We start from the raw sequence: 16,082 nt of genomic DNA, 5'->3' as shown, positions 1-16,082 counted from the left end.
GTGTTACATATGATATGGATGAACACAAAGTATTCTGTAACAGAAAAGGCCACTTATTGTGTAATTTCATGTTGTGTCATTCAGAAAAACACATCTCTATATAGTGCTCGGAGAATTGAGAGGAAAACGGAATGACTACTAATAAACCTTTTAACAATGGCACAACTCTGAATATACTGAAAACCAGGAACTTGTACACTTGGAGTGTGTGATCCATGAATTATGATATATACATATATGTATATATTTGTACACATATATATGTATATGTGCAAATATATGCACATAATCTCCAACTTATAAAAAGATTATATTTCAAGTAAAATGTCTTTGCTTCTTTATAGAAATAGTTTTGGCTTTAAAACTCTGTTAAGTACCCATCTGACTTTAAGTGTTTTTCTTCTGGAATGTGAAACCAGTTCCTCCTTTGAGATCATCTAGTATTATGCATGGGTTATATGATAAGAAAATATCAGGTGCTATTTGGAAAGGGTCAGCATGGAAAAAGCATGTACACACACACACACACACACACACACACACACACACCTGTACTTTTACTGTGTAATGACTAATATTTGTTAGCGATGATAGGAAAGGAACAACAATGAGCTTGAACAAAATTAGGAGCAATCAGACTCAACTGGCTCAATATGAAGTTTTCCTTCAGAGCTTTCAAGTAAAGGTAGCAGTGTGTGTGTGTGTGTGTGTGTGTGTGTGTGTGTGTGTGTGTGTGTGTAAGGGGGTAAGGTATACATGAATAAGTTCTAAGCATACAAGCATATTACTCTTCTAGGATCAGCAAGGCAAAAAGAGCCATAGACAATATGACTGTCCTAATAAAACTTTATTAGAAAAGTGTGATTGGTATACTTGACCCCCAAATATGAACTTTTGATCTAATTATTCTGGTAAACTTAATCCTCATAGCTTCCATATTTCCATCTTTTAGTCTCTTCCAGATAATACCAATGAAGTATCACTATTGCCAAGTTTTCCTTGTTCTAGACTCAGGAGACACTGTTAGTTCACTGGTTTTGTAAGTAGTACTGTTTCTTTCTGTAGAGGTAACGCCCAGGGTTGGTATAAAGGCTAAAGAAGATGCCTGTCACCTATCAAAGTAGATGCTCAAAAGCATAGATATTTTCCCCTTTTCTTGTAATAACATTTTTCCTTCGAAATTTATGATTTTAACTTTGAAACTTTATTTGGAAGGATGATGATTTATGTTTGGAAGATGCTTCAAAGATTCATGCTACTCAAAAAGATGTACTTCCATATTTCACAATGAGGAGTTTAAAATGGTTGTAGAGGTGAGAGCACCACAGTGATTGGTCAGTCCTCTAATTCTACAGATGAGAAAATGTGTCTCAGAGTTAAATGACTTACCTGGGGTGGTAAGACTTCATACTGAAACAATTCATTATCTGAAGACACCCAAAGTAGATGATACATTTCAGTAGCCATCTGTTTTACAAAGAATATCTTTGAAATTCAGTCTTTTTTTTTGCACATGTATGTGATATGCATGCAAAGTGTATGCAAATTTACATGTGTGTAGACATGTTGCTCATGCATAGGTGTGCATATGGGGGCCTGAGGTGGTTGTTGAGTGCCTTCTCTGATTTCTTGATTTCTCTCCTCCTAAGATGCTAAGGCAGAGTCTCTCACTTGAATCCAGAGCTCACTCATTCTTCTAGTCCAGCCAGCTAGCTTGCTCTGGGGTCTCCTGTTTCTGCCTCCCATGTGCTGGCATTACACATGGAACACCACCTACCCAGAACATGACTTGAAAAGGCTTACAGGGAAATGCTGGCTGTTCTTGCAACAATACATGTTAGTAGTTGAGAACCAATCAAATACTGCCTTCTTCCTTCTTCTCCTCTTCCTCCTTGTAATCTTTTAGTCTTAGCAGTCTTTCCTAATTTTTATTATTTAGCACAAAGGACAAAATACAGTAGTGAGTCCTAAATTGTTAGGTAATTAAGAGGCTTTGTCTCTACGATTTTAGTTATTGCTATAGTATGATAGCCTCCCAGTTTTGTTGATTGACAATGCATATGAAATGAACAGATCACACATAAACCTTGGATCTAGAAGAGCCTGGTGAGGTGGCATGGCCACTGCTCTCCTCTTTGAGTGACAGTTACTCTTGGCTATTGTCAAGCACAGCTAGTCAGGCATTTGACTCTAGTGTGGTAATGTCATTTCTCCTGAACCTGGTCCATGGTGAGGCTGGCATGCAGTGGGTAGCCATTCCAGCTTTGATCTGGAAGTTCCAACCCCCATTGAGGCTTCGGCAACTGTCACACCTACAAGGCAGGGCCAAAGGAGGTACCTGGAGATCCGAGATCTGGATGGGCCAGTGCTCTCTCAGTTTCTGGACCCTTGACGGTGGAGGTTGACCAAGCAGAGTTCCAGAGAACACCGCTGGACTGTGATACACCTTCCCCAGACCCCACGACCTACCTATCCCTTCATTTGTAAGTTACCCACTAAATAAATCTTCCTTTTAACTACGTGGAGTGGCCTTAATAATTTCATCAATACTGGCATAGGTAAAAACAGCTCCCTACAGAAACAGGACAGTCCCAATCAAGAGAAAAGTTACATCTTGTTGGGTTAGCAAATTGTTCGCAAAATGATTTATTCTCTTCAGGTTGAGAGAAATACTAAAAGGGAGAGAAAATGAATGGAGTTGAGTTCTTGCAGGGAAGAAAGCAGAAGAGATGTTGTAAAACACAGGAGGGGAGCAAGACAAGAGGTGTGAGAACAGCTAGTACTCATGTGCCGCTGAGACAACCTAAAAAAATATTTTTAAAGGACCACCTGGTTGCCAGCATACTTCTGGTTTTTATCAGTCCCCAAGTACAATGGCTTAAAGTGTCAATCACTCATCTGGCTCCTCACTATGCAGTTAGGGCCTGGCTCAGTGTGAACAGCTTATATGTCCCAGGAAGTGTCACTTGGACTGTGTTGATGGTGACCAGGAGAAGCTACTTCAATGTCTCACTTCATACACGGTCAGTACCTCCATCTAGATATCAGCTGGAAGCTGGGGTTTGGGGTCAGAACCATGAATTCCTTCCACTGCTGTGTGGCCTTGTGTTAGCCTGGTGGCACTGTTCCAAGACAATGTCCCAGAGAATCAGATGCAAGCATTTTGTTACTCAACCTTGGCAGTCATGACTGCCAAGGGGTCATCTGTTCCACTGGTAAATTGGATGAGTGTCAAGAGACATGGGAGCAAAGCTGGGCTTTTAAATAACAATCCGCCACAGGTTGGTGCCCTAAGGACAGTGGCAGGGAAGTGGATTCTGTGAACAGCACTAAGAACTCCAGGGCTCTCAGCCTTCTTGGCTTCAATTTTATTTGTGTGTATTTTCTACATAGTTCCCTTAGCCTTTTTATGTGTTCTCATGGGCTTCAAACTAGAATACCACATAGGACAACTGGGGAAGATTTCTTATTTAACAGTGTTTAAAAACAAACAACACAACACAAAACACACACACACACACACACACACACACACACACACACACACACATAAGGAAAGCCTGGAAATGCATAATTTCAACTTCCTATGTTGTTTAAAAGGAATTACTTGAAATAAGTGTAATAATAGCATTTGCTATTTTAGTACCTTAATTTTTAAATCGTCAAGGCTGATAATTTTTTAATATAAGAGCAACTAAGTTAGTAAGAAAAATATAAATTCTTTGCATCAGCCCATCTCTCTCTGGATAATTCAGAACTATTATAACAACCATGGGACTAAAATAAGGAAATAGGAAGCAAAGAGCTGTGGTGAGTGGCATGTATAAAATTGTGGAGGGAGGCATTTCAAATTAGCCTACCTTGCAAAGATACTCTAAGGTCAGTTTGTGCCTTCAGAGCTGTTTAGAAACCACCACTGGTGACGGATTAGTTAGAATTTCTTATCATTATGGATGTAATGAAACATTTGAATTTCATGCTATGTTTTTCTTACTCCTTCAAATTCTGTTTTCATTTTAAAGACACTTATCTTACGAGGTTAAAAAAAAACCCTCATGAATTAGAATTTAAGGCTAATGGTGTCTAGATTCTTAATACCAGTGTTGTGTTGTTCATTTATTTACTTCATTATTTAAAGCTACCAATTGTAATATCTCAACTTTTACTAAAGAGGGAGATTTGTAATGTGTCAGAACACCATACATTCAGCATATTGGTATTCCAGGTGAAATATTTTGCAAACTTGAGAATGATAGGCTAATTAAGGATGTGTAATAAAATACAGTTAGCAATGTCAAAAGACTATGTGATCACAATGCAGTCATAGTAATAAGATACTATCACATTAAACTCCGTAGATAACAGCTACAGATGTAATGAAACAATGAAGTTTCAGTAATGAATGGAGATGACTGCCAGAGGCTCACCTGACCTATTAACCCAGCATCATTATTTATAACTTGTTTTGCAATGTACTGTTACCACAAGAGTTCCAGAGATGAGGAAAGCTTGCCATACCTTCCAGGAATGTTCCGCATAGCTCTTAGATCCTAATGATAACATAGGATCTCTGTCTTTTTCCCACTCTTGTGTGGCCTTCTGGTCCCAGGCTGTCTTTCTGGTTTCCACCCTCTTGACTAGGTTGACCTTTGTTTAGACTGGAGTCTATAGCAAGCCCAGCAGCTTCTAATGCCTGTCTTGGCTCTGAAGCAAAAGCTCTATCACTTCCTGGCACATGATGCTCTTTTTTGGCAACATTCTGATAATTCTTCATAGCCAGCTTGGCTAGTAGAACAAAATGCCATGCTCAGGTATCTATATACTACATAATTTTCTTTTTCGCAGTTCTAGAACTCAGAAAATCCAAGGCCAAAATGCTGACAGATTCAAGATCTGGCAAGAGCTTGCTTTTTTTCAAAAAAAATTTTAAATTATTATTCTTTATACTCAGCTGTGGTCTTCTCACTGTGTGAAGATTCCGGGGATCTCTCTCAGGTCTCTCTTATTTAAGGACACTGTTGTGTTTTGAATGTAAAATGTCCCCCATAGACTTGTGTTTGAACACTCTGTAGTGCTGTTCTGGAAAGTTATAGAATTTGACAGAAGCGAGTCATGGGGAACAGGCCTTGAAGTTTTATAGCCAGGGCCCATTTCCCATTCTCTCTCTGCTTCCTGCCTAAAGATATGGCATGCCCAAAAGCCTCTTACTCCTGTTCCTCTGTTTCCCCTACCATGACAGACCCTTTTCTCTCTTGTCAACCTAGGGGTGGAAATGTTAACACATGGGTTTGGGGGAGTCATGCATATTCAGGCCATGGCAATCCCATAGGCAAAAGAAATACATAGTGGTTCTGCTTATTAAGCAAGTAGGTTCCAATTGTTTATTGGTACATTTTATAGTGACAGCACCAGCAGCTGTGTTGAACTCAACATTATAAAATTTTGTGAGATCGCAGAGTACCACAGGGAACACCGTCTTCATTAGGGTTTTTGTTGCTCTGAAGAGACACCATGACCACAGCAACTCTTATAAGGTAAAATATTTCATTGTCGTGGCTCACTTACAGTTTCAGAGGTTCGGTTTATTATCATCATGGTGGGGAGAATGGTGGCATGCAGGAAGATGTAGTGCTGACTACATCTTGACCAGAAGGCAGCAGGAAGTTGACTGACTGACTGAGTGGGCTGTATCCTGAGCACAGGAAACATCCAAGCCGGCCCCCCAGTGTCATACTTCCTCTAACAAGGCCATACCCACCCCAACAAAGCCACATCTCCTAATAGTGCCACTCCCTATGAGATTATGGGGGCCAATTACATTCAAACTACCACAGGAAGCACAGGTGGATACTCTGACCTATTTCTTTGGGCTTTTCATTTTTTTCTCAGTGGGACCCATATTCATAATTTTCTACCACACATAGACCAGCACAATGTTCCACAAGTAAACACGAGTCAATGGCAATATATTTATTTTTGCAGTTTCTTGGATAAAAACCATTTAAGGAACGTTTGATAAGGTGTTATTCTCATAAAAACATCTTTTAAAACAAGTGGTTTTCTATTTTCCACAAGAGTTAAAATGACATGCGGAAACAGGGTTAGTTCCTTGGCTAGCACAGTATAATTTTAGAAGACATGTAAAGTAAGTAAGACCAGAGAATAAACTACATCATTAAACTCAAGCACACCACTAGAAAACTCACACAGTAGTAAAATATAAAAATCTACAATTATAAATATAAATTTGGTCCATGAAGACACCAGAGCAGTATTTACATAAGTTACTAGATCACTTCTACTTCAGATGAATACTGCAGTTGTAAAATGTTGAATATCATTGAGGATAAAGTGATTTACTTACAACCTCTACTATATTAAAAGTTATATTTCTAGCAAACCTGATGATTGCTACAAATACAGCTAAAAATTTGACACTTAAAAACAAACATCTTCCAAGGATGGTGACTCCTATTCTCTATAAATTGAATTTTTCTGTTAAAATCAATATGGAAAAAAATACCACAATTCACTTCTTAGAAATCCTGTAAAATGCAATCATTTTAGTTCAAACATAATAAGTGAATTACAAGAAGTCTTTCAAAAAGGCACACGTTGTTAATGGTGTCAATTTGGCAGCGGAATGAGTTACCGTCATGTCATGGGAAGTAAACAGACAACAGAACTGACTCATTTTTCTAGTTTGAGAAAGAGGAGAACAATGCTTAGATTGGATTGTCCTTCACCCTTTCTGTGTTAAACTAAAGACTCCAGGCTTTCAGCTATGTTTCCATCGGGCAAAGCTGCACCATTACTCTCCAGAGAGGTGGATGGATTCTCTTCCTGCCTTGTGCTGACGAGGCTGAGGACCACTTTGTAGAGAAACTGATACTGTTCCTGGAAAACACAGAAAGGGGAATTATGGACAAGAAGTTCAACATAGACATGAATTTGCATAAAACAGGTATGATTTCAGACACGTTTTGGCACTATTCACAGAAGAGCACAGGGCTGTACTAAGGGCTTATACTCAGCTGAGGTGCACAATCTGCATTTGATTTTATCTATTTGGTTAAGCCAAAATTGCTTTGCAATGAGATTTTAGGTCATTGAATTTAGAGAAGAAGCCCATGCACATTGGACAATAATAAACACTCGGTTCTTATTCTGTTATTTCCTGGAGTTGGAAGACGACGCAAATGAACTCTGTTGGTGCTCAGTGCCTACCACCTTTTCAAAAGCAACATCTTTCTTTCTTTTCTCTTCCCCTTTTCTTTCTTAGCCTCCTACATCTGAGACTGGTGTTGAACTTACTGTGTAGCTGAGGATGACCTGATCCTCTCTTGTCCCTACCTCCCAAGGACTACAGATGTGTTCTATTCATCCAGTTAATGTGGAGGTAGGGACCAAAACTAGTTCTTGTGCATGTTAGGAAAGCATTCTACTAACTGAGTTATATCCCCAATCCTCAAAAATAAGCATCTTATTTTCCTCTAATTGCTGTGTAATCAAATGTTTCTGTGTATCTACAGAAAGGGCTCAACAATGACTGTAGTATCACCAAAGCACAGCACCATCACCAGACACACTCCAAATGTTCTTCACACTCTATCCTTCTGCATGGCTTAATGGTTTGGGTTTCCTGCTGCCAAATGATCTTTCTATGAGGCCCTTATCTCTAAGCAGTGACACCAGGACTTCAAAATCCACCTGAGACTCCCACCATCCTTCTTATTATTTTGCCACAATAGTAACAACTTTCAGGTTATTTCTAAGCTAAACTGTGGAACTGAAAGTGCTGTGTCTCTTTCTTGACTGAACGTATCTTTTTTCTCTTAAAAGCACCCAAGAATTAGTTATTTGTTAACTTCAGAAACTGCACTTGGCTAGAGAAAAGAGTTAATAGTTCTAACATTTAAGTCTTTGAGATATAGCTCCCGCTGTTCTGTGAAGCCCATATTTGAACCTGAGGAATATAACTCCTCAGTTTGCTGAACAAATCAATTTGTTGGTAATTCCACTACAGATATTAAGACTCACAATGAATCCTGTAAAAGGGCACAGAGTGATTTGGTTCTTCTTCTTTCTTCTTCTTCTTCTTCTTCTTCTTCTTCTTCTTCTTCTTCTTCTTCTTCTTCTTCTTCTTCTTCTTCTTCTTCTTCTTCTTCTGTCTTCCAGTCTTCTGCAAGGTGCAGCCTTGTAATTTAGCTAGAATGCTACCAACCACTGTGGTCTTCCTTATATAGGATAAAAAAAAAGACCCTCGTACCATCTAGGAAGTGATATTTCAACAATGAAAGATGAGGTTCATCACTTACAATGTCAGTGAAGACTCCCGGCCTCATTAAATTGATCATCTTGGCTACTTGGTAAACATCCATGGAATTTTCTTTTTCTAGTTGGTGCATAAGTGTTGTCAGAGCACAGAAAGTTCCTGCCGTTACTCCACCATGCCTTGCAGTAAAGAGACAGGGCAAAGACTCCATTCAGATGCATCAAATACACTTGGAACTCAGAGCACACAGCCTTGAAATGGTGTGTCTTCCTTTTTTGTGTGCATAGAATTATGGTTGAAATGGAGACAGTACTAAGTGTCCATGCCATTAATAACAAAATCCTTTATAGAAGGCTTACTGTTTGCATATGGTTTGTTATTTTTATTTTATGAAAGGGGCAAGCAGAACATGTTTGACTGAGGTTATCATATATAAACTACATACTTTATAGAATAGGTATATAACACAATTGAACATTTTTTGTTGTTATAGGAACAGAAAAATTCATGAGATAAAGAGTTCTCTTTCAGACAAAACAGAAACAAAAACAAAAACATCAAACAATAGTTGTTTTTACTTCTTTCTCAAGAAGTAAATAGCTGAGACATATCCTAGGGTTGCTCCTATAAGATTCCAGTGCTGAAACAGTGTCTCATATCAACAAATGTTCCCACTATAAAGCATGAGAGCAGATTCTGTGTTCATATATAAGTCTTTTGCCTTTATCAGGAGTTACAAAAAAGAGGACATGTGCTGTGTGACCTGTGATGATAGGCAGGGGCTAATCCAGCCTGGCTGATCAGCACATGGACACAACGCATCAGGCTGGTCTGAGGACAACGGAATCATGCATATATCCAGAGGTGTGCAATGATCGAGACTGTGAAACTTACTCATCGTGAACAATCATGGGCCCATCCCTGTTAGCGGCTTCTTCTTTGATAATACTTATAAGTTCGAATGTTTTACTAATGGGACTATCCGGGTTTGGCCATTTGGGACACTGAAAATGCCTTACTTCCAGCACATAATCATCCTATGAGAAGAAAGAACAAATTAGTGTTTTTAAGAGTAACGCTGGCTAGTGACAGTTCATCAGGAGTGGAGTAACTGGGAAAAAATTAGAAGCTGAAGCTGGATGATGAAAATAGTGAATGTTATATTTGCAGTGCAGCTCTCATTGTGGAGGCAGGAAATCATTGAGATAGGACATCAACCTTGAACAGATCTATTCACCAGGATAAAAAAGCCATTATCAGCCGGGCAGTGGTGGCGCATGCCTTTAATTCCAGCACTCGGGAGGCAGAGCCAGGCGGATCTCTGTGAGTTCGAGGCCAGCCTGGGCTACCAAGTGAGTTCCAGGAAAAGGCGCAAAGCTACACAGAGAAACCCTGTCTCGAAAAACCAAAAAAAAAGTCATTATCTCCTTTATAGTCCTTTGTGTGTGGGGGGTGTGCATGTGTACACGTGTGTTGTAGGTAAAGGGTTGCTATTAAGTGTCTACAATTTTTCTCTACCTTTTTCTTTGAAACAGTATCTTCCATCTAGAGCTTACTGAATCGGGCTATCTCGGTTGGTCAGGAAACCCTTGGCATCTTCCTATCTCTGCCTCCCTAATGCTGGGGTTACAGGCAGGTATCACTGCGCCTGGATTTCATGTTCCTGCTTGGAACTGAACTCAAGTTCTTATGCTTCACTGGCAAGCTCTTTACCAACTGGTCCATCTCCCAACCCCTTCTTTTTAGTTCAAAAAAGAAATCCTATTTGTGTGTAAATCATATCAATGCTAATAAACCACGAAAGCATGACATAAAGATGTGTCTGAACTGCTAAATTTTTAGGTACAAAGGAAATCTTCAGTGTTAAAGTTTGTTTGGAAAACAACACAGAGATCTTCAAACACCAGCAGTCAGTCCTCTTCAGAACAAGATTAAAAAACACAATGAGAAAACATCAGGGAAGGGGGTGGAGGTCTCCTCTGAACTCCAGACTCACTTTTCGTGTGACTAACCAGACTATGTCCCTTTATGAAATAAACCTCCGACCTCCAGTTTCCTAAAGTGAGATGCTATATATGAAAACAAATGTCTCAAAATCAATTTTATGTAATAAATGTAAACTTCCCAAACAACCCAAATGCTATTAACAACAACAACAACAACAAAATCAAGACAGGGTATTGGCTCACCCGATAGGAATTATTATAAGCTAACATGAAGGCATCCCCGGGTTAGCAGAGAGACTGACAAGGAGCCCATTGGAAAGAAGTGGCCATGCTAGGAACAAGTCCATACACACTAGATGTGTGACTGAGCTGACACTGTTGATTTGTGAGCACTGGGACATGAGGACAACAATATCACATGGAAAAGAATTAGAGTGCACTCCTGACGTGCACAATATAAAAATATAAAAAGTAAAGGTAAAATGTAGAACATTTAGCAAGTAAGGGTGTCTTGATTTCAGACATATTTTGTTGTTTTCAGTATGTTTGGTGCAAAGAACAGAACAGGGATGCTCCTATGCTAAACGTCCACTCTGCCACTGAACAGCATCCTCGGCCCCCAACAGAATTTCTTTTTTTAACATTGAATGTTAAATGATAGATTATTTATAACAAAATGGGGGAGGTAATAAAATCCACATGAAATAGGCTTGTAAACCTTCATTTACATAAAAAATAAAAACTTTAAAATTGCATGAAAGGATATTTGCAACATGTGTACCTGGAAAGGGATTAATAACTAGACTACACAAAGATCCCACATAAGTAAACAAGTCAATTGTTAAGGCTCTAGTGGAAACTTGGGCAAAATCCATGAGGACTTGTCACTAGAAATGAATTATCAGTGCAATGGCCAATACATTTTTGGAAAGATATTCACCTTCATTTAAGGAAAATTCAAATTAATGGAGCAAAAAAATGTCATTTCATCCCCCACACAAGCAGAGATGAGGAGATTCCAGATTTTTCATGGGCTCTCTAAATGGGAGGGCAGCTCAGTAGGACCACTTTTAAAATAATCACAACACTGAAAAGTTGAAAGTGCTGATTCTTAATGACCCATAAGGGATTCCTAGGTGCATCCAGGAAAAATTTTCATGTGTGAAAACATTTGGTCAGGTACTACTTATAATAGCAAAAATATGAATAAAACAAAATGAATGAATCAAAAAGAAAACAAAACCAACTTCAAACGAGTAGTGGCCTAAATATAAGATAGAATATGTTAATAGCAGAAGCAAACAGATTTGACTTATACCCAATTATGTGAAATAAATGTCATCAACATTAAAATGAGGCAAAGTAGCAAATATTTGAAAAATATACATAATTTATGTAAAGGTCAAAATATAAAGTCAAAACAACACAACCTTAAAGAAAACAGAGATAAAAAGTGAAATTATGAAGTAAATCAAGAGAATTTGGGCAGAGGCTATTATATCTGAAGGGAGAACAGTATGGATGAATAGGAGCATGAAAGATCTTAAAGGTCAAAGTTATGTTCCTTTACTGAACTCAGCAGCCAATGAATAATTTAGTATATCACTTTAATATGTTATATACAGCTTATTAATATTATTTTATTCTATAATACTTACTACATTAAAAATAGTCTTTATAAATAAATAAGTAAATAAATAAATAAGTAAGTAAATAAATAAACAAATAAATAACAGATTCCCAGATTTTGACTTTAGTCATTTGACAAACTTTCTGGATCTTGAAATGAGTCTGGTCCATACAACATAAACTTTTACCTCTTTACCAACCTCAAGTACTATGACATTTAGGAGACAGTAGCTATAAATGGAGTGGATGAAATCTTGCCTTCCTGATCATTGCTTCAGAAAAACCTCTCATTCCTGGGCTGGCTTTCTAGAGATTGGGGTATCAATGATATTTGTTTTACATACTTGAGATGCACTGAACTGGAATCAATCATGAATGCTTATTGTTTAGTGTGTATAATACTAGGAAAAAAAGCTGTATTTCCTAAAGCTGAGGTAGGCAATGGGGGTGATCAGAATAATCAGTATGACAAGACACAGGGTTTCTAATGAGTATTTTCTTGAAATAAACCTTCTTACTAACTATGGAGACCTATGGGAGAAAGGTATGACAAGGGAAGTGTTGATTTTAAAACATAAGAATTAGAATTAGGACCTGGATGGGTCAGCAGTTAAAAGCACTAGCAACTCTTCCAGAGGACAGTTTCTAGCACCCACAGGATGGCTCACAACCATCTGAAGTTCCCGTTCTAGGGGATCTGATGCCCTCTTCTGGCCTCCATGGGCTCTGCATACATGTGGTGCACAGACATAAACAGATAAAACACCAATTTCCAGAAAATAAAAATAAATCTCAAAGGAAAAAAAATTAGAATTACATTAAAAAAAATTTTCAGCCTAAGTTCTGTCAGCAATCAGTTTGGAGTAAAAGAGAAATCTGCTTTTCTCGGTACACAGAAGTTAAGAATTGTATAGTTTAGTAAAGATTAATAGTTTGATGATTCTGTTAAGATTTTTGAAGTTAAAACAGTAAAGGAATATTGATTTGCTCTGGAATTGTCTCAATTATAAGAAATCAGAATCCTTTCCATTTCTACAAAAGATTCCCAAGTTAGCGTGTCTCACACATGAGCAGGAGAGACGTCCATCCTTTAATAACCTGTTTCTGTACCTGTGTCGCTTCTAAGATGAAGTCTTGAACTATCAGCTTTTCCTCATTAGATAGACATTTGTGTTCTTCAGACATAAGAGTGACTTTGAAGCTTTCACAATTTATGGGTTCATCTTTATTTGGCCAGTAAACAAATTCATCCTCTGCCTGAAAGAGACCAAGGAAGGGTATAGATTTTCATAAACTAGCTCAATGCCCTGATTGTGAAATAAGATCAATTGGCTGGCATAGAAATTTGGAAATCAAATATTTCTTTGAATAACAAAATTTACTATTAAAATGTTCTTGATATCTTAATTCAGATTGGATTTATGTATAAAATAAAACATCACACAACCCAAACTATCGTCATGGCATTTTGTGCTCTTGGCTCGCCAGAAGCACTGGTAAGCCTGTTGATGCTATAACTGACAACTGAGGAGGACTGGTAAAACAAGAGCTCGTCAGTTTCTAGCATGATGTGGAATCTCTGTGACTTTAGATACATTAACTGAATATGGGAGTCAAGTGTATATGCAATGCCCAAGTTAATATTAATGTTGACTAACTGTTTAGGCTTTACAAACAGACAAAGAAGAGTGGATGTGTTACTAATATTCTGGCTCTGAAGAGGTCTTTCCTTTACAAGTTTATATTCTTTAAAAATGAAGTTTTCCAGCATGGACAGGAGAGGAGCTCATGGAGCACCAGTCTAGCTGAGGAGCAACAGGTGGGCGACAGCAGCTCAGGGAGGAAGATTCATTCTTCTTTGGGGGCATGGCACTGGTAGGATGCCCCTGTTCCAGTGGATAGTGACATATCCAGGCTTATATGGTCAACAGCAAGTGTAGTGAGTTCTTGAAAACAAACAACAACTACAACAACAACAAAATCACATCAAGTTGGGAGAGGTGTATGCTAGGAAAACCCAGGAGGAGTTGGGGGTGAGTAGGATCCTATTTCACTGTTTACATGTATGAAACACTCAAAGAATAAATTAAGTTTCCTAAATCTCCCTCTCCTTCATAAAAAGACTCATACTACCAAAACTACATGTAACAGCCTTGGTTGATATTATTAAGAGACTATAACTACTTCTTCAACTATGCCTTCATGGAATTGTAAACAAAATAATAAAATAAAAAATGAGAGACTTAGATGGAATTTTCAACACAGTGTTATGTATTTTATCTTAAAAATGCAAATAGAAGAGTATTGACTTGTGTCATTTGTGGTTGCAATCTTGAGTTACATAAAGAGTGTTACAAATGCATTTTGCAACTTTAATCTACTTCATTAATAGCTCTCATTCATTACTTTGATTCAATGGAACTGTGTAACCAATTGAGTCCACCAAAGCATGACTCCAGTGACGGTAGTCTATTAGGTTGAAATAAGATTACTTTTTGCGTTTGTATGACAGGCTTCCGGCTATTGCAATATTATGTTTTCCTTATAAGAAATGAACCAAAAGAGACCTACCATGTTTTGACCATCTGGAATCATAACCACCAGCTGGGCATTATGATCCCATATCATTCTCCAGAAGTCCTTAATGGTGTGCAGAAGCGGGTGCTGGGTGATAATGAATTCATTGCTCTGGTAATAACCCTACAAAACCAAAGACAAGATAAAAGAGCCCCAACATAGGACCAGGCAGAGAAACATGTTTGATGTTAAAGTAGTGTATTTAATTGTAGATGGGGTGTTGAAATGATATTGTATTACAACCAGCGTCTGCTGGGCACTGTCTATATGCTAGGTACAATTTTCTTTCTATGAAGGAATCTACAAAATAAAAACTATAATCCTCATTTTAGAGTTGATTAAACTTGGGTAAAATTAAGCATTGTGGACAAGTTTATCTTAAGAAGTGCTGTGACTTCTAGGTGGTAGAAGTACCAAAATGGCTTATGAATTTGTCTCTTGCACTACTTAGAGTGGAAATCCATGGCGGAGTTTATAACCCTTATTGTCCACAGGCCCTTGGCTTCAGAATACTAAATCTCACACCTCTTCACCCCAGGTCACCTTCCATGTCCTGGCTCCTTGGCTGCCTCCCCTATGAGAGGGATCAGGAAGGCTCCTTTCTGATTGTATTTATGAAGCTTAGAAAGTGATGGATCAAATGATGTCCACGCTGTTTACTGAACTAAAAACCCTTCTCTAGTAGTGTGGTCTTTTACTACTCCCATGGACTCCTTTGAAATGGGGTGTGTGTTAGACAGTCATAACCACACGCATCTCCTTCTTTCCCACAGGCATATTCTTCAGTCATTTCTTTGCTGGCTAACTAGAATAATGGTTTGAGAATTAAGAGTGGGACTCTTTCCTTTGAAACCGAGTTGTGTGGTTGACCATCCCGAGATGTTAATAAAGGGCATGCAAAGGCCACCAAAGCACTCATCCCCTCAGCAGACAACCTAATTGTAGAAACCCAACAGCTCAAGTGAGCCCAGTCCATAGGGAAGAGGGGTGCTGAAAACCGGGGGTGCTAATTTTAGTGAATTCGGTCTTTGTTGAAGCTGATGTGTCCTGCCCCTGCCCCAGATCTGTGCCCTGGTGAATGAAAACGTATGATTTATATTCACTCATTAGCTCTGAATGCTGAGCTTGAGACCCTGTGCTTCTTTATTAGTTTTGATTGAGATTTCTTCAGTTCTAGCACACATGAAAACATCAAGGTATGCTGGTATTCCTCTGGCCACTAATGACTGTGTGCCAAAGTTATTGTATTGTATATTGTACTGATGGCCTACAGGCACTGTTGCTGCATCAGGGGGCCCACTCTGCTGTTAATTCTGGTAACAGGCTGGTGGAAGGCTTTCCCATAATGTTTCTGACTTACCATGATATAGGATGCATTGATGTAGTCTGTGCCTTCTCCACTCAGGGAGGAAATGCCCACCCTTGATCTTTCCACTGGAACACAGAACATTCCAAGTAAACAAACGTGCTCACTGCAATGAACCCCCCCCCCCATCAACTCCTAAAGGCAAAGTTTAATTGCATTTCTTAATGAATGCCTTTGATGGTTAAACTAATTGTTTAACTAATTCTTTTTTTTTTTTTTTTTTTTTTTGGTTTTTCGAGACAGAGTTTCTCTGTGTAGCTTTGCGCCTTTCCTGGAACTCACTTGGTAG

At 38.5% G+C, this 16,082-nt stretch overlaps 1 protein-coding gene across 1 annotated transcript in view; it reads right to left on the bottom strand.

Moving 5' to 3' along the window:
* Positions 1 to 5,955: 5,955 nt before the first annotated feature.
* Positions 5,956 to 16,082, bottom strand: part of Ptprz1 (protein tyrosine phosphatase receptor type Z1) — a 99,847-nt gene continuing 89,720 nt past the window's right edge. The window contains exons 24-29 of the mRNA XM_059256463.1: positions 15,788 to 15,861; positions 14,422 to 14,550; positions 12,961 to 13,107; positions 9,170 to 9,312; positions 8,319 to 8,454; positions 5,956 to 6,897 (exon numbers count right to left, since the gene is read on the bottom strand). Coding sequence (XP_059112446.1) covers positions 6,757 to 6,897; positions 8,319 to 8,454; positions 9,170 to 9,312; positions 12,961 to 13,107; positions 14,422 to 14,550; positions 15,788 to 15,861 — 770 coding nt within the window. The 3' untranslated portion in view covers positions 5,956 to 6,756. The remainder of the gene's footprint in view (positions 6,898 to 8,318; positions 8,455 to 9,169; positions 9,313 to 12,960; positions 13,108 to 14,421; positions 14,551 to 15,787; positions 15,862 to 16,082) is intronic.

Source organism: Peromyscus eremicus, chromosome 3 (assembly GCF_949786415.1).
Source record: "Peromyscus eremicus chromosome 3, PerEre_H2_v1, whole genome shotgun sequence".
NCBI classification, from domain to species: Eukaryota; Metazoa; Chordata; class Mammalia; order Rodentia; family Cricetidae; genus Peromyscus; species Peromyscus eremicus.
The sequence above is the reverse complement of the archived record's forward strand: the minus strand, read 5'-3'. Positions and strand labels throughout refer to the sequence as shown.